This window comes from Diadema setosum, chromosome 18, assembly GCF_964275005.1.
Source record: "Diadema setosum chromosome 18, eeDiaSeto1, whole genome shotgun sequence".
Taxonomy (NCBI): Eukaryota; Metazoa; Echinodermata; class Echinoidea; order Diadematoida; family Diadematidae; genus Diadema; species Diadema setosum.
In genome coordinates, this window is record NC_092702.1 from 24619094 (window position 1) to 24646233 (window position 27140).

General features: G+C 39.0%; 1 protein-coding gene across 1 annotated transcript; it reads right to left on the reverse strand.

Moving 5' to 3' along the window:
- Window positions 1–858: 858 nt before the first annotated feature.
- Window positions 859–25476, reverse strand: LOC140241834 (pantothenate kinase 3-like). Its single transcript, XM_072321587.1, has 8 exons — window positions 25419–25476; window positions 20137–20355; window positions 10251–10612; window positions 6338–6588; window positions 5723–5899; window positions 4702–4825; window positions 3600–3725; window positions 859–1605 (listed from the first exon to the last, which is right to left on the reverse strand). The coding sequence occupies exons 2-8, from the start codon at window positions 20234–20236 to the stop codon at window positions 1363–1365; spliced, it is 1383 nt and encodes a 460-aa protein (XP_072177688.1). The 5' UTR covers window positions 20237–20355; window positions 25419–25476; the 3' UTR covers window positions 859–1362.
- Window positions 25477–27140: the final 1664 nt, after the last annotated feature.

Below are 27140 nucleotides of genomic sequence, written 5' to 3' on the forward strand. Positions count from 1 at the left end.
CCAGTGGAATGACGACAGAATTAATCCTCCAAACACCACATTGCTTATTCTGCTAAAATTGTGCAAATCCGACGGCGCTGCATAATCATTTATACCACTAGAAAGTTGTCAAAAGCGAGTGCTTCTCAAGAAAAAAAAAGGGAAACAGTTACTTTAAGGTGGAAGAGCTGTACACTCAAACATTGCACCATATCTTCATCGGGTACTTATTCCTCCAAAATCTAAACAAAGAGAGAAAGAAATACACTCTTGGGTAGTTAATGTATCAAGTATCCTGCACTTGTCACTATGGCAACGAGACAGTGTGAGCACCACTAGCTTTCTCCACCTTGCTACCATTTCTGGGTGATAGCTTCATGAAAATACTGGCGAGAAAAATCCAACAGGTGTTCGGGATGAAACAAATCAAGCGATTGGCGCTATTAGAGGAAGTGCCCCTTTCAAGTGCCACTATACATCCAGTCTACTTTAGCTAACTAGTGCTTGGAAGACAGAACTGCAGAAATCGCACACAGCACTTGCATGAAAGTCTATTCCACATTCAAGATGAATTTTAAGTAGAGTTTAGAGCTAATGGCAGCATCTCCTCAGCTAGCTAGGGAAATATGTGGTTGCCACATATGACAATCTTGGATGGAAACCCATGTGAATCTTCACAAATCCACAACCCTCCCCACCTGATTTGATGCAGTCATTACCATTCTGTTCATCTCTTCTTACTTGATTACAATCAACTTGAGCATGGTGTGGAACACACTTTAAGCACTGACTGACACGCTTGACAAAGTGACTTGAAATGTGCAAGATGATATAGCATGGCAGATAAGGGGGGAAAAAGGAATCCAAAAATAGGATGAAAGGCAGAAGACCACAACGATACAAAGGGAGAGAAGAAATGAAAAGATGTTCGAATTGGTATGAAAGCTTCATGGAAATTGAAGGAAGTGGTTCTCTTAAATAGTAATTCTCTTTTATGTTAATCATACCTTTCCAGTGTCATAAAAACAGACCCAAGCGGCATTCACTGTGTCAAAACAATGGATAATATGCAATAATTGCATAATCTTTTGAGACTCACCCACTTGACATGCCCTGCATTTTTGACTCATCGTCTCTTCCCAGACTCGTACCACCTCGAACCCTCTACCCACCCTTATTTCCCCTACTACATTCCCCACCCACATGAATCTTTCTGTGAAAAACTAAGACGTAACTACCAGTAGCCCCAGGGTTCACTGCTGAAAAATGAGTGAATGGCCCAAAGTTCTCCGATGACATCTCGACCGGAGGGGCCACGGATGCAGCATTGGCAGGATTCCTGATAGAAGGATGGATGACAGGTGCCTCTACGGAGTGGGCAGGTCAAAGCGAGAGGTCCTCCCCCGAGCTGCTCTCTATGAGATTGCCCATGCTATCATTCGCACGTTGCCCCTTGCTGCCGGGGGACGTCGATGAGCTTGTGGAAGAGGTGGTGGCAGTGTTGGCCGGCGAGTGGGTCGGGACTCTTTTTGGCGTGCTCTGCTTTCGCTCCATGTCGGGACTGGGGCTCCTGTCTCCGACGTAGCCGATGTTCTCCAGGAATGCACCGACTGCTCCAAAGTATCCCTAGACACAAACACAGACATCATTCATCACTGAGTATGTAAAAATCTTTATTCACATTGACGACACAGGACAAGGAGGGGCAAACTGAAAAGCATGGAGCACTTTGTGAAGCAGAACCACACAATCTTTGATGCATAGTTGTAATGACATTTGTGGCACCAAAATAAGCATCACTGGAGAAATGCACAAGAAACCTACTACAACAATCTCTCATATGCATTAAAAAAATACAAACAGGTAAAACCACCAAACAAATCCAATCTAATACCACACTTGAAAAGTGGGAATTTTCGGTCAAGTAATTTTTTTGAGCTTGGCTGGGTGAGATGAGTTTTGCATGTTTTTAATTCCGTGGATGAAGACATAAATTGCTACATTTAGCAAGCAAAAATATTTGCATTATTTCATTTTCGCACTAGTTTCTGGCAATGTGAAATGCATAAAAACTTCCACTTTAACTGTATTCTCAGGATACAGGCATATCAGGATTTCCTTAACTCCACTGGGCCCAATTTCAGGACTTAAGACGCAGCCACAGCAGTATACAACATGATGAAAAACTGGTGCCCTTCCCCCCTTTCAAATACCCATAGATTTATCAGGCAGATTTTGTTTTCTGGATACTGTAAAAAAAATGTCTGGGTGTGTCCCGTTAGCCTGTTAACCCTACTCCCACCGGGGGGGGGGGGGGGGGGGGGGGGGGGGGCCAAAATGGCCCCCCCTCAACGTTTCGCGTGATTATTCCGCAACCGCGTGATGCTCTCGCCGCGACATTTTATGACTTTTTTCTTTCAAGTATCGCGCAACTTTTGAGACCAAATTTGTCGCTACCGGGTATACCGTTTTGAAGCCACACCCCTTTGAAAAAAATTCGCCGACCCAAAAATTCCTCAAAAACATGATTTTGTGTACAAATCCAATGTAAATTGTGTTTTTGCAATTAATTCATATAAAAATAAATATTTTTACTTTCAATGGCTGATAATAATTCATTTTAGCCTGATTAGGCTTTAAAAAGTTTCTGTGACAAATTTTAATGAAAAAAACAACAAAAACAAAAAGTAAAAAAACAGTGAAATACATAAGAAATAATTATGAAGCCGAATTTTTGCTTCCATATTATTGTTGAGGATATTGAAAAGAATATGTTCACCATAAATTAGAAGTCTTTGAGGGTTTTTTTTTATTCAAAGGAAAAAAAAATGTTTGCATAAATTAGCATAAATTAATATAAAATACATAGATTACATTTGAAAGATCTAACTATACAGTCTTGTAGAATACATTAGCCTCTACCTTAGTGCAAATTTTCGCGAGGATCACGCGATCCGCGACCGAGATCTGAAGGGGGGCCAAAAAGGCCCCCCCGGTGGTTTCAAGTCCCTCAAAAAACCCGGTGGGATTAGGGTTAATGCCGACAAATTGTAATACCCTACATGTACAGGGCTCACACCTATAAATAAAATGGACTGTCCCAGACCCCTTCACAAATTCGTACCAAAGATACCAAAATAAATGAAGAAAAAAATTAATTAAAAATCAATGATGTAGTTTGGCAAAAAACTGAATAGCTGTAGACATTGAGTATGAATTCCTCTATAAACTGCATTTTGGTTGGAAGATGAAAGCTTCTCTGATGGAATTTTAGGGGACTATATTTCATTGGGTACGTGTATGGAAAATAGGTGATTTTTTGAGTGACAAGAACTCGTAGTCTGGCTTTGCGGACCCTTGGACAGAATTAGAGCAGAAGAACCCACCCTGGAAATTTAATGGATGAAAGGGTATATCTCACTCATTCAGGTTAGTGAAGATGAAACACCTCATTTCTCCCAGCTATTTTACAGAATTTTTTGAAATTTGAATTTTAACACACGTCTCTATGGGGAATTATTTGCCCGTGTGAGCCCTATAGTGCATGGCACACCCAGCTCCGAAAAGCAGCGGCTTGCCATGGGGCTCAAGAGGTGAAAGTGAAAGTGAATGCTACCTACCTCGTGCTGAAGGAAGAGGGCCTTCATTGTTCCTTTGGACCAGTACTGCATGGCATACGCCAGCATCTTCTGAGCAATGGAGTTGGTCCTGAGGAAGTTTCCTGCAAACACTATCCTCTCTATGCCCTGCGAATCATGCAAACAAAAATATGCATCTTATACTGTATTACTTCATTTTCACTCTGAAATAGTTTCTTCAAATATATCAGACAAGGTATTGCACATTTACAATGATATTGTAATCTCTTACAAGAAAAGTTCAGGTGACATCCTTGCAAAACTCACGATCCAACTGCTAACATCAGTAATACAAAACAGCTGAAAAAAAGGTGTAATCACTACCAGTATAGTAACACATACACACACATATATACCAAGGAGCTTCAATTCAAGCTTCTTTCATATTCAGAGAAACATGCACAGTCCACACACAAGCTTACAGACACTGATCTGTGGAGTCAATATGTGTCTGTGTTTATCGAACTTGAGAGAGAGAATCACATTTCTAAATGCGTTTGGAATGGTGTTTGCAAGCGTGGTTTGAAACGCGATTCTCCGGGTGCCGCGTTTATCTAACCATCATACAATCGCGATTCACGTGGTGTCACTGCGCAGCTGCTTTGCGCCGTTTGACCCGGGAAGCAAAGGTCAACTGCAAACCACCAAACAAGCCTCATCAGTCACACACAAATAATAGGCAGAGAACACAACCGGAAACATCTGAAATTTGACCTTGAGATATAAACGCGTTTCAAAACTGCATTGCGTTTATCTACTCACAGAACGGCGATCGTGGTCTCAAACGTGTTTCAAAACACCCTTTGAAAGGCGTTTCAAAACGGCGTTTCTAAACGCATTTGAAAACACGGTTGCGTTTATCTAACCCCTGGAAATGCCTCAAACGCGTTTAGGATTGTGATTCTGCCTCAGAAATTTTTTAGATAAACGCAGCCTGTGTTTGCTGGTCCTTTTCTGTGTACCCTGAAAGACTGACGGAATACAGCCATCCATGGTGCTGTATTCCATGAAGTAGCCTGTGTAAAGACGCACAAACACACATGCCAGACACAGACTTTCTCAATGAACTAGATAATGATCTAACCTCTCTCATGGCAGCCATCATGGCTATGGAGCCAATGTTATTTGTGATGGTTACAAGAGTTGCCCGCGCTAAGTCACACTTGCTGGCTTCCTCCCTCTTTTCCTTGATGTGCATGTTGCCAAAGCTGGAGAAAGAAACAAGGAAGATAGTACATGAGAAAACTTGACATCAGTCACTATCTACAAATAAACATGTACAAATATTTCTTAGCTTGCATTTCTAGTTAACGTTTTCTTGATACATTCACAACACATTCACTGAAGTTTTTGGCAGATAACACACATTCTAAAAAGATTGTGGCAATTGAAAGCATAATTGCAGTTCCAAGTCTTTATTCAATTTATAACTAAATGAGCAATCACAAAATTTCCTCTATCAGACCTCAGGTAGGCGTGACCAAATCATACCTTATTAATTCAATCAACTTGCACTCTAATGTACCAGTAAATGCATTGTTGCTACTTTTAGAACCACATGGAAGCACCCATTGAGATTTGTACATCATGGCATGATTCTCAACTTTAAAACAAAGGACTTACAAAGATTTTTTTTTTTTTTTAAACTTCTGTTACTACTAGGGAGCATCTTGTTGTCATTTTGTTTAGCTTCTGTGGTTCCACCACTTATGGTCCTGATTCACAGGCTGTGGAATCATCAACTTTAAGACCAAAACACAACTGTGTTTGTCCACATCCCTTAACCTCCCGTCTACTAACCTCTATATATTACCTTTATATATATTACCTTTATATATTTATATATATATATATATATATATAATGATGAAATTTCAGATTTTGATAACATTCCATTAAATTTTAGAACACACATTTTTAATTCCCACACCATATTTTCTCAATGTGGATGAAGAAGAAATATACCATTTGATAGCCCTGTGATCTACATGGATATATCTCAGTGTTAGGTATGCCTAACAGTAATTGATATTGTTGGGGGGGAGGGGTGGGGGGATAAACAAAGAATAAAAAGAGTAAAATAAAGCAGAACAAATTGCCCTAACCTGCTGGCAATTGTGGAACCAGGCAGACCAAAGAGGGCGTAGTCCCCACCATAGATGTCCCTGACCAGTTTGTCCGCCTTAGTGTTGTCGCCCTTGGACGCCATGTCCAAGGCTTCTTCAAAGGTCTCACAGCCGGTCAGTAGGCAGCACAGGCCAAGGAATGTCCCTCCACCAAGACTGAAGGGGGACAAAGGAAACCATGAATCATTACACCAGTATCTCTTGACTTAAAGACAGATCAAATCTATACTGTCTTGATAAATTGTCTCCGATTTCTGGATCCTACAGCTCTGCAATGGTAGATGAGTTTATTTTAGTGTACAAATCTGTATATCTGTGTTCACACATCAGTATTTGAAATTATTGATAAATTCATGTGTCTTACAGCCATAAATCCACTTGTTTCTGATGATTGTACTTTATACTTGTTCATTTATAAATTCAGTAAAGATACACAGAATATTCAGCAGTGCAACACACTAGATACCAAAGGGTAGCATTCTCTGTTACCTTTTACTGCCTTTCATATCAAGAACACTAATGCAAGCTCACTTCTTTGGCGTAAAGACAAACAGTACTTTTTCTTGCCCCAGAATTGATCTACCACCCGCATACCTTGTCCCAGTGACTCTGTGGAAATCGTTGTGTGATCGTACAGCTAGCATGCTGACACCAGAGCCGACGTTGACCACGAGGTAGGGGTAAGGGTCCTTGAAGTCAAAAGGCAGCTTCTCACTGGCCTCATTGTCCAGGGGATCTGGCTTGTTCCAGTAATAACACTCATTGGGTAGCAGCCTGTCCACAAAGTGAATCCCTCGTATAAGACACTTGAACTCGTCTGCTTTCATGAGCTGCATGTTGACAGTCTGAAACAATGAATGAAAAAAAAACAAAAACAATTACACTGTGATGTGGCATGGTATTCTTGCTAACATTGGATTAACTCTCATCCTTCTCATTCCACTCCTAATTGTCTATAAGAGCTCAATGAAACTTTGGCCCCTACAAGGATATCAGGAGCCAGTAATGAGTCATGCCATTCATTTGTCAAATCAAAATATTGGCTGCAGTGTCATTTATTGCAATGCTGCCTCCAGAATTATGGACTGCCTTCTTTTAAACAGCAATGAAATAGGCAAGACAAACACCCCCCCCCAAAAAAAAAAGAATCTTTGAAACCTTTCTTTTTTTTCCCCAGGCAAACCAAGGCTCCCTAATTCCAAAAGAGGGAAGGTATATTCATTACCACATTCCAGCCATCACCTAATACATGTATGTGCTATAAAAAAGTAACACTTTAAATGAAAGGATTGACATTCAAGAGATCTCTGAGTTTCTGACCTACTAGTAATTCTCAACATTGCATGTATGAACTCAAAAGGTTTACAGTGTCAGTGAAATCTGCCAGAGATAGCTTCACACAGTCTGCTGTTTCATTTCACAGACTTCCTTTGGTCAGGGCACCAGGGGAACCAGGAATTGCCTCAGCAGGCCAACAGGAGGCATTAGGACACCATTAATTCGATTACAAAGTGATATACCTGTTCCTCACATGCCTCTAATTACCAGATGTCTTTCTGAGATCTGACCTCATAAATATACAGACCCTGTGAGAAGGAAACATATCGCTGCTGGGGCGACAAAACCTTGTACCTCAAACATGTCAAATATGCAGGAGAGAATGAAAAAAAAAAAACATGGCAGCAAAAGCACTATAACAAATGGGATTGCATTTCCTTTGGCATGCCATGGTGGCTTTGTTTTGGAGGTAAGACAGCTAGGGTTTGGAGAGGACATCACTTGACTGATAATCTGACAATTAATCAAAGAAAGCGATTTTCATCAAAATTTGAAATACAAGCTTCTGTCACAGCATTGATACCTAAATGTGTAAGGCTTGTTACATAGTCATGAACGAACCCTTGTTCAAAACATTAACTGTATCACAACAAAAGGGACAGCTCTGACAATTTTCTGGAGATGGAGAAACTAGTGCAGTTACCATTGACCTTCCTGACATAAGGGGCCAGCATATGATATACAGCCACTGACTCACTCCTCACAATTACAGAAGTGACAACACACAGATGTTCACAATAATGCACTCACTAAAAAATGTAATCACACTGCTAAAACATTAAAAAATCTTTTTATTGGTTAGCTAGTGAATTTTGGAGTATAAACATTTGTTGCTCAATTTTCACAGTGCACACATGATCTTGCTCCCATCTATATTTTTGGTATGAAAATTTCATCTGGAACAATCTCTTAGATGTTCGAGCACAGGATTGCTTGAATTAACAAAGAGCAAAGCTTTGCGGGGAGATATGGCCTTTGCCAATGCAGAATGATTGACTTGAACTTGAAGTGGATTTCTGCACAGTGTGTCACTTTCTTGTGTCAGCACTAATTTGACACTTTTTTAAAAACACACAACAGATATGCACAAAATATGGATTGATACAATGAACCCCTGCAATGAACCACATCAGAATTTTTAACATGAAGTGGTTGACACGACAAAAAGGTGCTCATCATATCATACTCTCATCTCTTTATTTTTTTCCATTCTGCTTATGTTTGCAAGGGACGATATCCGGTATATATGGGGAACAAAGTTTCAACACAGGCTATACAGCAAGTTAAAAAAAAAAAAAGAAATATCAGACTGTGATGAGTGGCAATGTTGTCTACACTGCCAACACTTCTCTTCCTGCCCTTTATCAGAGAGAAGTGCTCAAACAGTGACACATATTTGCGTGAACTCATCAGAAAAAACGGGAACAATCACGCAGCCTTGTAAAAAGCTAATGCACAAAGATCACACCAAACAAACGCAATGCCAGCTTCCATTCAAACAATTGTTTGTACATGCACAGAGCATGACATGTCTGCATGGCTCTGTTATTGGTTCGCATTCACTGAAGGTCTCTGTCAGCCTGCCCACAATGCACACAATTAAAAAAAAAAAAATACTGCACCCCTCCAGGGGTGTTCTCAACCATGACAGCGGAACATGATTTCACACATTTCTTTTTAACTCTGTTGCTCTTTAAACAGTCACCTTCAGTGTATAGGCATGCACATCACATCTCATAAGTATCCAACTGCCAAATTCATTCACCAGATTTCCTTAATTAGATTTTGAAAACTCAAGCAACCACACACACACACACACACACACAATACAGACGACAACATCCAACACCAGGAGCCAATCAGATCCACGTACATTGTGCGTGTATGTTTAATTACATCAATTAGAGGCCTACATGAGTTTGATTTTGTTGTTGTTGTTTCATTAACTCTGGAGGACATACATTTTCTCCCGTGGTACTGCCAACAATTTATTGGACATCATTACATGCCACCACTGTTCACTGGACAAAATGCCACGTGAATAAAAAAGGCCCCAAAATGTGGATGCATTCCTTTTCCGATTGCAGTGCAACAACTGAAGGCTTAAACTGCTACGCATTGCTCACACTCCTGCTGTGTACTAAAGTGTGACCATTTCAAACAAAATTCTGTCTTAAATTCCCCAGACACTGTCAAGTGAGCCCTGACCTACATGTACTTGTATACACACTGTACATCTATTTAGCTGATGCACCCAATCAAGTTGAACTCTGCTCTACAATACAGCACAAAGCATCATGCATGGCTGAGCTCTGAATGGTGAATTTGCCATGTCTGAATATTTCCTAAAAGTTGTTCAAAAGCTGAAAATGTAAGCTTTGTCTCTGGTACCATCACACATCCCACTTTTAAACTTTCTTTTGAGTAAAGCGAGACCACCCCTGAGAACAACTCTCCAGGAACAAGTTTCTGTGAAGAACGCTCCATTTACAAGAGGATGATTCTCATCCAAGTTTGGTTGGAATCTCCCCATGGATCAAAAAGATGAAAATAACCCAATCATTTTTTTTTTTAGGAGTGCACAAACAGGGCGTGACAAAAGAAAATCATGGGACTACAAAGGCTCCAAGAAGGTCAATATTTCTGTAAATTTACGATACAAATATTATAATTTTTCTTCCTGCAAGAGAGGACAAGGAGAGGCTCATTCACACAGGACCCATGATGTGGAACATTTCTACTTTGCATGGCACTCAGCAAATTAGAAATCTAAAATGATCTACAAGTCACTCCACCCATGACAAACTTTGATGACTTTACTTCAAACAGATGACCACTACCGAAAAACAATAATGGCTTTAAATACCAGAAATTACAAAGCTTTTTTCTCAATGTACCTACCTGTAGTTGCGAGAAATGTAAGAAATCCACCAGCCATAAACTCCATAATTCAGTTTAACACCATGGGATTTATTCTATGAAACATAACTGGATCCTGAGAGCTAAAAGCTAATATATTAAATACATTGGACTTCCCTAATGCATCTCGGCAATCAAAGCTCTGGATGCTGGAAGGCCAATATTTTTTAAATGACAAGCACATATATAAAACAAAACAAAATATAAGAACTGGAACAACAACTACAACAGAAATCAATTTGTGCATTACCTCAAGAATGTCATGTTCAAATTTGTAAGCTCCGCCTCCGGTAGCATGGAGTCTATTGGAAACGCTGGAAAGATTCTTGTCTTGGACCAACTCTAGGAATTGAGACATGTTGTAGGTTGGAAAGCGTATGAAGTGTATCGTCCCGCTGTGCCCCAAAACTGTCACGTTTTCAATCTGGAGGTGAGCATCGCGGACGCCCGTCTCGCCATAGGCCACGGTGGATGTGAGGTAGCGTTGGATTTTCTCCAGAGTACCAGGCTCTACGCTGGCGTCCTTTGTGTCTGCATTTTCAATGTCTGTAGGCTCAAAGTAGACCAGCTTCACTAATGTTCCCCCAATGTCAACACCGCACCATGGCATGGCTGTTGGGAAAAAGCACAAACAAGAGGAACTATAACTAAGCAGAATCACAACACGTTTTTTTTATAGTAACATTCTTAATTTTTTTTTTTTCAAGAAAAGGTTACGTCGAGAGGTAAAGTTTTGCTTTGTTTGTTGTTTTTTACTCGGTCCAACAAAGTAGTAGAGTGAGATCTGTGATACCAGGGGCCACTAAGACCCCGTTTACAGTGTAAATGCGCAAAAGGCCAAATGCGAGGCCAAAATTGGCCTCGCATTTGGCCTCGCTCTGGAGGTGGTCTTGGCCGTGGCCGAGCCGCGGCCGAGCCTGGCCTTTTCTTGGTGTAAACACAAACTGGGCCAAATGCGCGGCCAATTGCGCGGCCAGTTTTAGTCTGGCTTCCAAACCCTCTGCCTGTATCTTTCGCTGATCAGGATATTAACCCCCTCAACGTCGAAAACTAGTATAGTTTAAGGTGGTTTTGTCCTTCCAAAGGATTTTTTCCTTCGGCAAAGGCCTTTGCCCGAACGGCGACTTCGTCGCCACGGAATTCATTTGGCAAAGGGTCAGAAAACCAGACAATACCAAATTGCATTTGTTTACAAGCAGAGCGCCACTACGACAAAATATTGAAAGGTTTGAATCAAAAGCACGGCCGAGCCCGGCAGTGTAAACGGACAAAATTGCGCGGCCCGGCCTCGCAATTGAGGCTGGGCTCGGCCGCGGCCGAGCTCGGCCCCGCACTGTAAACGTGGTCAGAGATACGAAAAGGAATAGCCAGCACATGGGCATAGCATTCTTTCCATGATTTATTTGTTTGTACACCACAGAAATTGCGATTGTGCCATGCACTAGATGGTTCACATTGTTGGCATTCTCATAAGCCTTTACTCCGAGGACACTAACCACTGCCAGAACTCTAGTAAACAAAAACAAATACTGTACACAGACTCTTTCTTAATACAAATCACACCATTGTAAAATTGCCTAGCATTTTAAGAGAGAAACGTACCCTAACAATAGACATTAAAGCAAAGTCAGACAAATGAATATATGGATCAGTTAAGAGCTACACACTTTGTCTAATGAGGTATATGATGTAACTTTGCCCTGATCAAAGGCTGCACTCTTCTTTCTGCTACTTAAGTATGCTGTAATTCTGCATCAACCCCACCAATGAAAACCTGCTTGATTATCCAGCAGCTGTTCAATGCAAGACCTAAGAGGCCATCAATTTTGCTCTCAATTGCCTTACAGTGAGCAAAACCTGAAAAACAGGCACACAAATAAATTGCACTGACAACCCAAGCTATAGTATTCAGTGAAACAACCCACCAAACTAAAGTATTGATTTACATTCCTACAATACCATATATCAAAGTACAGCCATGCTTGCCTCATGTAAATACAGTGTATAGGCCTAATGTATGTTCTATCAGAACATATACAATCTACAATGTACTGTATACTCATAATATATTAATTTGTAGCAGTGATTATTCTAATGATCAACTGACTTTTGGTTCTCTGAAACTAATCCAAGGTCATGTACTATGTTACCTATTTTCATGTGGTTGTTAAAATTTTCACTCTACATGTTCTTTTAAATCTGGAATGTTACTGACTTCTGATTTGAGCGTACGTATATTGCAGGACACACAATTTCCTCTAAATTTGAAAAGACAGAGAAGAAGCTGTAATTGTAAATGAAATCAAGAGGTTTTTCAATTTTTGAAAAATGACACACACAAAAAAAAAAAAATGGGGAAAAAATGGAGAAAAAAAAAATCATATATTATCCTACTCTGTTCAGTGAGTGTACAAAAAGAGTACCGTACTGTTTGAAATCACTTAAACATTGATTAACCCCATGGATCCTAGGGCCCATGGTTTAACTATAACCAAGGAGGTACTGGGTGAGTTCTCATAGAACTCAACTGCCACAATACACATGCTAGAGTACTTAGCAGCACTGTCAACTCCTTCTGACCCTTGCATTAAAGAGGAATTTATGCCCCTGACCTGTCTACTCCGTCCATGTCCTGACCAGATTCTGGTGACCCAGTCACTACAGGCTTGAGGAGCAGATGAGAGTATTCACCCTTTTGTACAAAAGGAACTGGGTTGTAGCTTGATAAGACACTTGTTTCATATACATTGTAGGTGCATACATAAAGTTGTTTTCATACATCTATTGAAAAGCAAACTAAAATTGTGTGTTTCTTTCATTGTACGTTTCTCAAGTCATGTTTGACTAACCATTGTCCCGAGATATCTTGCAATCACATTTTGTTAGATTGAGTTGGCCGTGAATGTACAGTTTCACACACACACACACAAAAAAAAAAAAAAAAAAAAATGAGATGGAGCTGAGGTGAAGCTCAACTGGACCTTGCATTCCACTCTCACCACATCCCAGAGTATGCATACTTAGAGTATACGTACAATGTACATGTTAGGCCTATACTAATCAATATCATGCATATCATGTACACGTGTAGCATGCTTATCAACACAGCACAAATTTTGTGACACAGCAATTATTGTATAACATGTCTTTTGCAGAAAATTGGCGGTCAGCAAGGAGACTCATTGAGTGTCTGAATGGTTTGCATACTTTGAACATGAATAGGAGTTTATGCTTCAGAAGCGTGATTACAGTCAATTAACTTTCTGAGTCTGAAATCCCGCAAAGCAACCACAGACACTACTGGTGCCTGGGAGATATCAGGAAATCCTACACAATTGTGGGTACAGTTTACCTTGACATGGATTTTTAAATGAGTTCATGTACCAAATACCAAAGCACACACATAAACAAACATACAGATAAAAGAAATGAGGGGAAAAGGCCCTCCATCCAACCTTCTCCATAGCCACAGAACAAACAGTACATTGTAAAAACAATCGGCCAACAATGATGTTTTGTAATGAATATTTTCATCATATTTTTTACCATTCATCGTTAGCATTTTATAAGATGCTCGTAGAGCAAAATCTTCCCTATCATTTGAACCATATAATTGTTCATTTTAACTGCAGAATTTTCAAAAGCTTATAATGACAAAATTTATGACTGATCCCTGAATAGGCATTTAAGAAATTGGAGTTTGTAGTTTTTCTCTCAAATTGGCATATTTTTGTAAATTTTAGATTGTGTGTGTGTGTGTGTGTGTGTGTGTGCAGATATGATAATTTCAATTTAGTTACATCAGGGAGGTGTAAGAGAAGGAGAGACAACTCCCTCGTAATTCATGCAAACACATGTTTGGGTTCAAAGCGTTACAATGGGATGTCTAGCATTCCACTATACGCTTTGAAGTCATGCTCTGCACCGCTCTATTTGCAGGGCGAAGTTTGGAGACGAAAAACGCATTTCACCTTTCGTTGAATTACAAGCTTTATTTCCCCGTAAAATTTTAAATCGAATACTTGAATTGATTAAGAGTAGTTTAGGAAAGAATTCAATATTATAAACATGTATTTCTAGTTTCTTCGTAATGCGCAAATCGAAATGAAATGAAAATTAGGCCCTGTTAAAAACCTAATATTTTTCCATAATGCGCACATTTCCGCATGTTAGCTTTCTATCCTTTAATTCCGAGATATTTTGATCTTTCAAATAAAGTACTCCGCCAAAGCGTGCTCCAGCGTGCTTTTAAACTATTTGCTGTTAAAATTGTCAGTTTTACACTGCATTTTGATTCGCTGCTCCAATTCAAGGTACACAAATTCATTGTTGCCATCACATTGAAAGAGAGAGAGCGAAATGCAGTAGGGGCAAGTATTTCTAGATGTGAGAGCGCTAGTCCCGATTATTGATGCTCTCTTTTGTCAAAGCACCTGATTTCCACCTGTAGTTAAGCGCATAACTTCTTGGCGGTGCCACGCATCCTTCAAAGGAGAGCAGGAGTTGTCTCTCCTTTTCTTACACCTCCCTGGTTACATTATCTATTCTCTATTAAATACAGGTGCAGTAGCTTATATGCAGTGAAAATTCAAAGTCTTTGATATTAAGAGGACAACATGACAGCTTTTGCCACAAAATACCTCTGGGACTTGATGGTTTTACTGTACACACCGAACAAAATATAAACTCTGATTCCAATATGAATGTGATGTGCACGTACATACAATGTATTTGTCCATACAGTAGTATACTCCACAGTCACGAATTTAACAACTTGAATATTGTCAATAAGTCCTGATTCATGAAAAATTAGACTTACTAAATATATGGCATACCGGCATGCAGTACACAAAGAAAAAACATGTTATATCTATCAGGTTTATATTAAAAAAAAAAAAGATCAATAGCATCTGGTCACAAATTGGTATTTTGCTGAACAAAATAAACTGAGCTGTGGAACACTGCAAACTGATGGAGGAATGTAATTTCCTATTCTTCAATACTGCCAGCAGGTGTAAAAACACATTAAGTCTACTGGTACCCTATAAACTGCTGGAAATAGCAAAGGAAGACATTAGCACCTACAGTATCAGGTAGTTATGAAGACAGCATACACACATACACACACAAACACACACATACATACATTGTACAAAGTTGGTTGCTGCCTTGCATTTTCTCAGGATAGGGTTAGAGCAAAGTAAGAATTGTTGAAGACCTACATGGTGCACTACAGCAAAAACACACATTCAAACATGTTACCAAGGAGCTCCTTGATGTTACACAAACACACACACAGAACAAAAGCATCAAAGCTACATAATCCAAAACAGAAATTGAATGAAGTCTCTACCTTTCAATAATGTTTAAACCGAAATATTTGAATGGTGAATTAGTGTGCACACTTGAAGGCAAATGGTACTTTGTTGTGTGTCATTTGCTTTGTTTTGTTTGTTTCCTAGGCTACATGCTGTATGAATGCAAAAAGCATACTGTACGCCTGCATGTTAGTTAGCCATTGTGCACTGACACCAATGTCAGATACAACAGGTATTGTGCTGCAACTGCTACCCTCGCCTATAACAGGGTCTAGGTAGAGGATGTAGCTACAAAATGTATCATCTTTGCTAAGTGATATGTCTGGTGCAGCGAGACTACGAAAAGTGGACTGTTCGTAGTCTCACCGCATCAGACATATCGCTTACAGCAACTGTTTGTAGTCTCGTCACATCAGACTTATCGCTTAGCAAAGACAATAGTCTCACGGCATCTCAGATGTATCGCTTAGCAACGACGATAGTCTCACCGCATCCGATGGTATAGTATTGGTGGAGATGAGAATTGGGCTTTAAAAGTTTTTGCTACATATCAAGGAACCACTTATGAAATAGTACAGAGCATACCAATCCAGGAGGGATTCAAAGCTTATTTGGTGAAAACTGGTTTTGGAATGGCTAAGACATCCAAGAACAAAGTAAAACAAAGTGATGTAATAAAAGGTGGCTCCCACCTTTTATTAGGACCGCTCTATTTTGGATATCTCAGTGATTTCAAAACCAATTTTCCTCAAATAAACTTTGAATTCCTTTTGGAAAAAAAAAAGGGTTACAGAACTGAAGTAAGGTCTCGAACATAACTATACAAGCCCTTTAAGTGTGACAGTAAAAAGCATAGGTGTATCCTCTATGAGATTTTATTCTTCTGTTACCCTAATCAGGAAGGTGGGACGAGTCTTCCCACCTCCCTGCCCTAATTCAACAATATAGCAGAGTTGCATGGAATGCAAGAAAAAAACAATGATCACTCGAAAGCACTTGTGAATATTCCATTTCAAAACTGTACTGAAAAGATTTTAACACTTTTGACTGGTACCTTCAGTGTACAGAAAGAAATCTTAATTTGGATAATATGAATATATTAAAAGAGTGTGTGCTGTATAATATCAAAGCCTCTAGTGTGCTCAATAGTCCTACATGCCTGCACATTACTCTCCTAACAGTACCAGGCAATCCGCTTAAAAAAGCTATTTCCTGTCCATCAAAACAAGTACTGGTACATTAAGGTCACTCCTACAAATATGGTAGGGTTCTACATTATAAGACAGTGCCTTCTATACCAGCAATTACCTCATCAAATATTTGCAACTAACTCTGCACTTTGAGCATCCAAAGTGTGCCTGACATAATTTCAGCTCAAATTCTCTGCCTCCTAATTGTACAATGTATATCGTGAGCCTACAAGCACATGGTCCAAAAAATATGTGTGTACCTTGGTATTTCAGATCACCTCCTTCACTACTACAGCAGTACCAGTATTTTACATACATGTACATGTATGAATGAAAAGTGAATTCCAAAACTGCTTGAAGACATAATCTGTAAATGCTGATTATGAAACTCAGTGGTGTAAATGGAAACTAGAAATATGGCGACTGGTATGCCTCTGCCGTAATGCATGGTTCTCCTATCTATACTACAATGTCTTGACAATGTGTGATAAGTTTCAAATAAGTGGCAAAATATAAAAATGACAGGTTTGTCACAAATGTGTTGAATGTTCACTTTCCTTGAACTAGGTATAATTGGATAGGTGGCTGTATTGCCTAAGAGCGTAGGTATTGAGGCATTCGAGGATTTTTACTTTACTTTTGACTCTTTTTTTTTTTTATAAGTCTAAGCATTGATTAACTTTCAAGGTATGGACAAAAAGTGTAATTTTACTATCAAATAGTAAAAAATTTTGCATTTTAACTTGGCCTTTGACCCTATGCCCCAAAATTCCCAAGAGAATCACTGTCAGGTAGAACATGCATCTGTATAGATACGTACTAAGTTTCATGATGATACCTTGAGTCACTTTTGAGATATGGACGAAGAAATAAAATTCAGCAGTTTCACTTGACCTTTTGGCAAGAAATTTCACAGAGAATCTCTATTGGGTTATACATGTATATATCAAGTTTCAGAAAAAATCCAGCAAGTATTGCATATAAAAAAATATGAGGGAAAAACCGTGAAATTATGAGGAGTTGACCTTGACCTTTGACCTTGAGCATGGGGGGGGGGGGACCAAAAGTTGATAGGCACAACTTCGTCCACTCATGCATATACCAAGTCTCATTAAGATACCTTAAACGGTTTTTTAGTTACACTGTCCACAAAATTCATACGGACGGACAGACGGACGGAAGGACGGACAACCCGGCGACACTTCATGGCGGAGGCATAACAATAATTTGTGTGGTTACATGATATAAAATAGTCACAAGCAAGGGGGTGATATTTCATTGGGGTAAGCAATTAAGAAGCAACATGGAAATCTCTGAAGGAGCCATGAAAATCACTGAGTACCTGTATTATTGACAGTTTTGTGTGGTGTTCTTCTGCAGCAGTAAGTGTAACCTGGAACAGCGCACACAATGAAACTGAGTTGCACCTCATGTTATCACTGAGCACCATATCACCATTGTGCCTCAAATATTAATACAGTGAAAATTTATATTCCAATATACAGTAGTCTATACTCCTTGTAAAATAATACGCAAATCTAGCACAGTAAGTCCTACTTATTCTGTGACCACCTCAAACTAGGCCACTTGCTTGAGTTTTCTTGATATGATTTGACATGCACATATGTGCAATTTCTCCTTGAAAAAAAGTAGAAAAGGATTAAAATCCATTTCGGCAGTATCATACAACATGTATCTGATACTTTATGGCAGTATCCTAAAATAATATCAGTGCTTAACATACATCGTACATGTACATGTACATAAACATGCACAAAAAGTACTGCTCATTAAAAAAAAGACAACGCTCTTGCATTCAACTGCAGTACTGGTACGTAATCACCTGTTTAGTCTACAACTGATTGCTCATTTTTCTTGTTTTGTTTCAAAGGCGACCTCAGTTGCCTAATCACAAGAGAAAATAATGCAACAATTTGTAAACTATGAAGATGGACTTTGCTGTTGCCACAAACAGCAACAATTTACCTCCTTATCATATCACACTTGACACTCCACTCAACAACTCACACTTCGGTAAATCAATAGAGCATTTCATGCGGCACTGGAATAGTCTAACCCCAGTCTGTTACTTAAATATTTCCATAATGACAAGAAATATTAGACTCACCCCTACCTGTTTCAGATATTGCGTAGGCTCAACATTGTTCTTTAATTCTCTCACAAGTGTACAATTGCAATGGACAAATGTTAATGTTTGTTTGTTGTTTTTTAGCACATGCAGGACTGTTTGCACTTTGGAATATCATGTGATATCCCAATTCTATAATTAATGATGACTTTGGCTACAAAATCTGTTGGAGAAGTATTTTGACTAATGAATTACAATTCATCATAACGGCTTCCCTTTAAATCTTATCTGCACACACTAAATGTCACACAGAAAGGCAAATGAGACTACTGGTAGTTACATTTGTACCTTCAATCTAATAAATCATACATGCACTTGTTCAAAACATGCATTAATAGACCACAAAGGCCTGAATTCATGAAGGTGGTACAATCTTTGTCCATGGTTTAAACCATGGACAAAGACCGTAGTTTTGTACAGGGCGCCAAGTGTCACATGGCCCATTTCGTAACGAAATCAGTCATTTCATCTATGATAATTACCATTTCATCGGCAAAATGTTCATTTCTTTATGAAATGTTAACACTTCATCGACAAAATGATAATTTCGTTAACAAAATGGTCATTAACCCTATCAATACAGAAAAAGAAGCAGCACTGTTTGCTAATGTCACAGTGTAAACATGCACATTATGACGATACTGCTGCACTGACTGCGATGAACACATTTTTCTCATATTCATGTCTAAAATCACTACACCGTCTGTCACACACAGACACACACATTACAAGCATACTATGCACAAACGGGGAGAAGGTAACTCTCTGTGTTGTGCGCACTGAAAGGGTGGTACAACTGTAAGTGCATGAGTTGGAGCCGACGATCGACGCTTGATAAACTGCATGCGCTACGTCCTACATGCGCTATAGCGAATGTTTAGACTTTGCGATCAGCATACCGGTAATCCATCTGGAACTGGTTAGAAAATAACCCTTCTGCTAAAAAGATGTGGACTATCTGTGAATATTTGTAATGATTTACTTATTATTTCTAGACACTAATAACGATTTGCTTATTATTTCTAGACACTAATAGCGATTAACTTATTATTTCTAGACACTAATAACAGACAATGGAAGTGTTTCAGTCAGAAATTGTCCCAATAAAGCAGTTTATGGTTCTGATGAAGCAGTGGAAATAACATGTGAAAAATTTGTTGTATCAAGTTTTGTGGCACTTTCAAAAGCCGGGTTCTTGCTAAAGCAATTCCCAATTAACGGATGAGCACTATATCATTTGCTATCTGCCAGGAGCTTAAATACAAGTATGTACTGCAGGGAACCTGCAAAAGAGTGTTACTACCCTCAACTTTAGAATATCAACCACAACTCCTGCACCCTATAGAAAAGTCAATACTCTCCAGTCTGAACAATAGCTCCTGTTTAAGTTTGGTATTTCCCAACATACTGGAGCAACATTACCGTCCGAGTACCGTGACACCCGACAGAATGACAGAAATGACAAGCTTTCCAACTTACGAGGTACTTTCATGTCTTTCTCCTCAGTCTGAAGCTGTAGGGCCTCTGCCATGTTTTCAATCAGCCTGGCAGAATCCTTCTCCTCTTCTATCCTAGACATGCTACTTTGCAGTGCTGATGTCCGGTGATACTCTGACTGCTTGTGTTTGAGTACAAGGCTGAGTGTTTGTGCAAAGGGGGCAGACCGTTGGTGATAGACAGAATCTGAGATAAGATAATCTGGTAAAGAGGCAATGTGTATGATAAAGAGTGAAAACTTCAATAAAAAGTCATGCACTAATGAGAGGCTGTACACGAACATTATGTTCATAGATAAATACAGAAAGACAGGCATGAAGCTATGCAAATCTGTGTTTGCAAAACAATTGTCTTAGCATACAATGTACAATGTACAAGCGTATTGTTCAACAAGCTCTTTGACTTTGAACATGTATCATGTACTGTACATGCATGCTTCTGCTGACAAAATATACAGCGCAGCTCAAGGGACTTTGTGATAACACAATGATGAGGCTTGACAGAGAATCACTGCAAGATTTCTTCCTGTTATCAACATGTGAGGATTAAAGGTTGACCAGATTAATAAAAGATACTATGAATAAATAGCGGTATCACTGATAAATAAGACACATTATGTGTGAAGTGTACTGGCAGTACCTGTACAAGTCTTTTACCATAATTATTATAATGTTGAGAGTCATATATCACTTGGTAATATATGAAACATGAATGCAAACTTCAAACTGAATATATTAGAACTTTATAACACAGATTGCTCATCATTTCTTTTTCTTCACCCCCCCCCCCCAAAAAAAAAAAGAGAAACATCACACAAGTTTATGTGCAGGTTTGAATCCCAGCAAGTCTTGCTGATCGTGAGCAATGTTGTGTGAACTGTAAAACATGATAATTCGCAGTATGAATTTTTGTGAATTGGAGCTGACGGCCTTTTTGGCAGTGTTAAATTTTCACAAGTTGCCTCCAACATTTAATGCATATAGTGTAGACAAGAACTTTCACATGCACACATTTTAATTTCATGAATCTTGGCTCTAGCGAAATTTGCGAAATCATAATGCACACAAACATTCCTCATTTTACAGTATCATGCTGCCCCCTCTACTGTAATTGGAGGCAGAAACACTATTCTTCCGACAGGACATAAAATGGAGTCCCTACGAGTGAAAGAGTCACAACCCATGCATGAAAAAGATCCAGCTTCATTCATTCAATAGAAAGTAGGATACATAACCCAGTAGAGCTGTCTAACTTAGACCTGTATGTATTGTATTGGACCCCATGGAAGACCAGTTAGTACAGCTAAATAAAGGTTATCCAACGATCTTGTACAGATGGAAAATTAAATATGAAACAAACACCTCATTGATTTTAAGTTTATTTGACAGACTAAGAACTTGGGAACCATGTGTGCAATTATTTGCCTTTAGAGAACAGTTTGTCCCTTGACTGACCAATGAAACATTAGACTGTACATTTTAGTTCTCTACAGGAGAGCTTTCTCTTTTTAACCCTCATGTTTACAATATCATTCACGGGCTGAATCATTTGTATGTTTTTTTTTCTGTTTGTTTTTTTTTGCAGATTTGCAAGTATCGGCATGTGATACTCATAAATTATCCTGATATACCACAGAGCTTTAGGCTCCTTGGTTTTTACATAGGTATGTATTCTGACAAAGATCTTGCCAATATATAGATTAGCATCTCAAGTTGCACAACTTTAATCCCCATTTCTATAGATTTGATATTGTACATGTATATCTTTGGACAGCTACAATTGTACAATGTTGAAAGGCAAAGCAAATAACTCAGAGGTATTTAAACGTAAAGGGATGGTATAGTTTTTATTGAGAAGGGAATTCAGGTTTTGACTTTTTGCAAAATAATTATGAACCGCTTATATGAAATATTAAAAAGCATAGAGGACTTAAGGTTCATTTGATGAAAATTGGTCTTGAAACGGCCAAGATAGCCAAAAACAAGGCAAAACAAAGGGCCCTAATACAAGGTGGGGCCCACCTTTTATCAAAAACTCTTCTTTTATTTGGGGGGGGGGGGAATCTCGGTCATTTCAAAACCAATTTTCATCAACTAAACTCTTAATTCCTCCTGAAATTCAATGCTCTTGAATAATTCATTTAAATGGCTTTTAATTGTTTTGCAAAAAGTTAAAACCCAACCAAATCCATACTATCCCTAAACCCTTTAAAGAGACATTGATCACACACTTTAGAAGTAAAATCTTGTTATTCTATCATTCTCATGCATGAAACTTGAACTCTCCTTAAGAGTTCTTTTGCCATCTAGACATTCTATTTTCTAATGTTAAAAAGATCTGAGGGGGAAAATCATACCGAGCATTGACAACTGTCAATAGGAAGGGGATCAGAAGCATCAATTTGGAGTGGATAACAACTTGTCTGGGAGTTGAAAAGAAATTATGCAAAATTTGGTATCTAGACAAGCATTATTACAATTGTATATCTACACAATGTAAGCTTCAGAAGCTCCACAACGTACAATGTAATCAAGTTGGCATCACTTAATTCTATTCAATAGTAAATTTTCCATTTTTGGAATAAAAATTCACTATGAAAAAACATCAAAGGAATACTTAAGAAATGTTCAATTTTTTCTTTTTGAAAAGACATCCAAGTTATGAAAAAGTCTATTATAGCGACAAAATGAACAGACAGATATATTTCATAATTGCGTTGTGTACAGTGTATTCTTATCCAGTGTAAAATCTATCAAAAGAATATGCGAGAAATGTCCAATTGACAGATACTTTTATAAAACATCATAATCACAAAATTTTGGGGGGAGAAAATGCGCAGACAGAAAGCTGTGGACCGTGTTTTCATACCTCTAGGAAATATCATCAAACTAAAAGCAATACACAGTAATGTGAATAATCTCCCACTTATTTTAAAAATACATCTTTATTTATAAGATGTGCCTTGTGACAACAACAAAAAAATATGTGCAGATACTTTTCTTTCTTTCTTTCTTTTCTCCGTACAGTGTATTGTAAAACTCAATTATTATACATGTACCACACAGAGAATCTTATGACACATGCATGATCAAATTACACTGTTTTGCACACAAAACTATCCTCCCGTACGTGCATGCACAAGCTCGCTCTGAAAATCCAGCAGCTCGTGTGCTGTCTGCGCTGGATGCTGCGGGACAAGTGCAGGTACAGCGCCAGAAGTCTGGTGGATGGCAGAATTCACAAAGAAAGTGAACTTGTAATACCAACAAAATGATTATCGCGGGTAGTTTGCTGCCAAATTGGAGTGCCCATCTACTCTAAAGGTATGGAATAGTAATCAGGAATATATATGCACAACATCAGGTTTAATAGATCCAATTTAATTTTTCTTATTAAAAATATTTGTAAAATGATGTCAAACTTCATTTTCATTTGGCTGATTTGTTCGTGGAGAGACGAGAGCCGCAGAAATAAGCACCAAAAATTTCTAGTCGGATCAGGCCGACAGGTGCGGCAGCCGTGCTTTGACCAAACCCGCTGGCGCCCGTGATTCAGTGGGTCACTTCACATTGATATGATTAAAACTCCCATTCTTGTCAAAACAAATAGATCTAAGTGTTGTTAGACAGAATTTTTTCTTCTTCTCATCATGGAGAGTGGACATGTGTGTGTAACAAAAAATCGTAGTACGAACTTGCGAATGCGACCAGAATATCAGATGTGAGATGGATGAGAAGTACCTGAGGCTGAAGAGGAGGCCTCATGAGCACTGCGGGCCGGAGAGGGGCCTCTTGAGGACCCCAACCAGAGCTAGAGCCGAGGTGCTCATGAGGCGTGGAGAGTGCCTCATGAGCGGATTTCCCGGACGGACTGGTACCGTACCGGTACATACGGTACTAACAACGTTACAACACCGTAGGCCTACAATAAATTACTACTTTAGTATATACTAGCCATCAGAATAGAGTAACTGCGTCAGTAAGCGGCCGTGCAGCCGTTCGCGGCAGGTACAACATACACGGTAATATACAGCTAAACACAGCATTGCACTGTTACATGCACACTACACATATACTAACACACTAGCAATCAACAAAAACCAACCGATAAAATGGGCACGATCTCTGACGAAAGTGAAATTTTCTCACCTAAATGACAACATATCGCATCCAAAATGAAATTTTCGGTACTTCTTAACATAACAGTTAAGAAACAATGTTCCAAGAAACTGGATTTTTTGTCGTTTTCTCGATGTTCATGGATTTTGAAAACATATCCTCACGTAAAATAGAATTTTCGCGAGCCGATGTGGGTCGCCATTTTTTTCAGAAAGTGGATGTTACCATCGAAAAAAAATGAGAAAAACACGAGAAAGACATCAACAACACCGCCAGAAGTGCGATCTTCTTTGCGGCCAATGCATGCGCGCACGCTATTTTCACGTGCTTTCGCAATGGAAATTGGCGCTTACGCAATGTTCGCGAGACATGTGAAGGCGTTCAGCTAAATATCGCGGAGCACGCGCGTATTGCATAGGGATTGTACATCGTGCCGCAAGCAGAAATACTACGTCGCATATCGCCCTTATCGGCGAAAATTGTGCCGGGTTTTGCCCTGGTAAATCATGAAAACTGCGTTGGTCAATGGTAAATTTCTTTCATGAAAACAATTGCGTTAATGAATAATCTTGTCTATGATATATGAAATGGTTGAAAATAATTTGCCTGATTTGTTTACAAGTTGGAAAAACTCGTAACAATGCTTAAACTGCCGCAAACTGGATATTTTACTCTATAACGGTCTGGAAATGTCCATTCAGCACAGCTAGGTACCAAAGGCGACTCCAGTGAATGCGCAACGAATTGCGAGAAAAATGGTCGGCCACGTAATGCTTTGGCCTATCAATTCAGCTTGACAAACGACTAGCAAACACCTCAAAATCTATAACGTTTAGTAATAGGCCTACACATGGACAGTGCCGTATATTTTCAGCATTGGCATTGCATTGATGATGTGTGCAGAGCGTAGACCGACAATCAAATGACTACACACTTACGGATACCAACAATACATAGTGTAGTATGTAGGCGGGTGCAAAGGTCCACACGTGATACCGAGGTAGCGTGATCCGCGTTTACCGGTTTCACCATAGCAAAACAACATTTCTAATATCTCGACTCAAGTTTACTAAAATTCTTAGCATTAACAAATCACCTAAGCCGGAATATCATTTGTATTCAAACAAGTTACCAGTGCATACTTACTAATTTCGTGGTTACAAAGAGGGGTTTACAGCACATTTGATTAAGACAAACAACAGTCGTACGACCGCGATGTTATCGCGAATATCGGTAAAACTAAAGATTACATTCAACTGTCGATCAGTTGCATGCAGGCGCGGCGCTATGGATCCTCATCAGTGTACTAACGGCGAGGCTGGGCGTGCGCGTATGTGTGTACGTTATTAGGTATACTAGTACAATGTACTAGTCACTGTAGCAAGCTCAACGAGATGTGGAGAGTCGAGTACATGTACAGAGTAAAACCCACATGTACAGTTGCAGTGCTTGTATTCAATCGCGATTTGCTGCGCAATTCGAGCTAGTACGATGTCGTAAATATATTCAGACGTCATAGCTTTGTCGTGACGTTGGCAAAACCCCCGTCGACTGAAATATCAGGAGATGTTGCAAAAGAGGCGTGGCCAGCAACGGCAGTCATTGCTGGTATGTGTGTGTGTGTGTGTGTGTGTGTGTGTGTTTGTACACAATCAGGGTGAGAGAGATCTGCTTCCCACCTCCCCGATACATGCAATTATAAAATGCACCAGCATGACCAGTGTGAACTGATGCAGTGAATAAAATTTTATCAGGACTGGGCGGACGCTTAGTTTTGTGTAATTAACTATTAAGAAAACAACTCCAAAACTAGGCGATATCAGCAAAATGTCTCAGCATCATAGATCAACCTACAGTTGGTTTCATTTTCTTCCAACTCCAGCCCCACGTTTCTGAAAAGAATATCGATCGGCTTAATTCAAATGATTCGTAATTGATTTAAATGACGCAACAGTGTGAAAACTTTTCGCAATATATCTCTTCTGAATCTGTTTAAAGAAAATCAAACGACTGTAGTACTGATTATGAATGTATTTCTTTTCAAAATGATTATTGACTACTGATTCCACTGAACTTTTTTTTCCCATGTGCAGGGAAAATAACCAAGTTGATTTTAACGTTGTAACATTTGAAATGCAACCCATTATTAAAACCACAACAGGGACTGTTGGCAGAATAATAATATTTAGAAACTTTAGAGAGAGGAAGAAAGAAGAAGAGAAAGAGGGAAAAAGAGAAGAACTTCGAAGAAGAAGAAGGATGATGATGATGATGATGAAAAAGAAGAGGGAGAAAAGAGCATAATAAACAAAAGTACTGTTTATAGAAAAAGGAAAACAGAGCAAAAATGCTTTATGTTATGGTCAAAATAATGATAATGAAAAATACGCATTTTACCAGTAGGGCCCACCTTAAAAAAAAAAAAAAAAAAAGATTAAACGAGGTAAACTGATTAAAAGGTTTTATCAAAAACATATGTAATATGGATTCGTGGAAAGCAGAAATATAAATCAATAGGTGAGGGAAGTCGAAGAATAATCAGACAATCCTTTTCAAATAATATCAACTTGAGTTTTGGTTTAATCCACGAGCCGTCAATGGTGGATTACAACCAATTCATAATTCACAGAAGGGCAACGATGAACTGAACATAAATATGATTTAACACATCGTTCTAGCATTGAACACTTGAACTTGAACACTTGATTTGTGCCATGATCCTTCAGAAGGCAGGAGGAATATAGTTGGGTGATATTTATTATTCCGAAAATGAAATAAGGTTTGTTATTCAAATCGTGCCAATGGTCCGCAACTGATTATCATACCCATGCATGACATGTATCAGTAACTATAGTCGACTGAACGCTT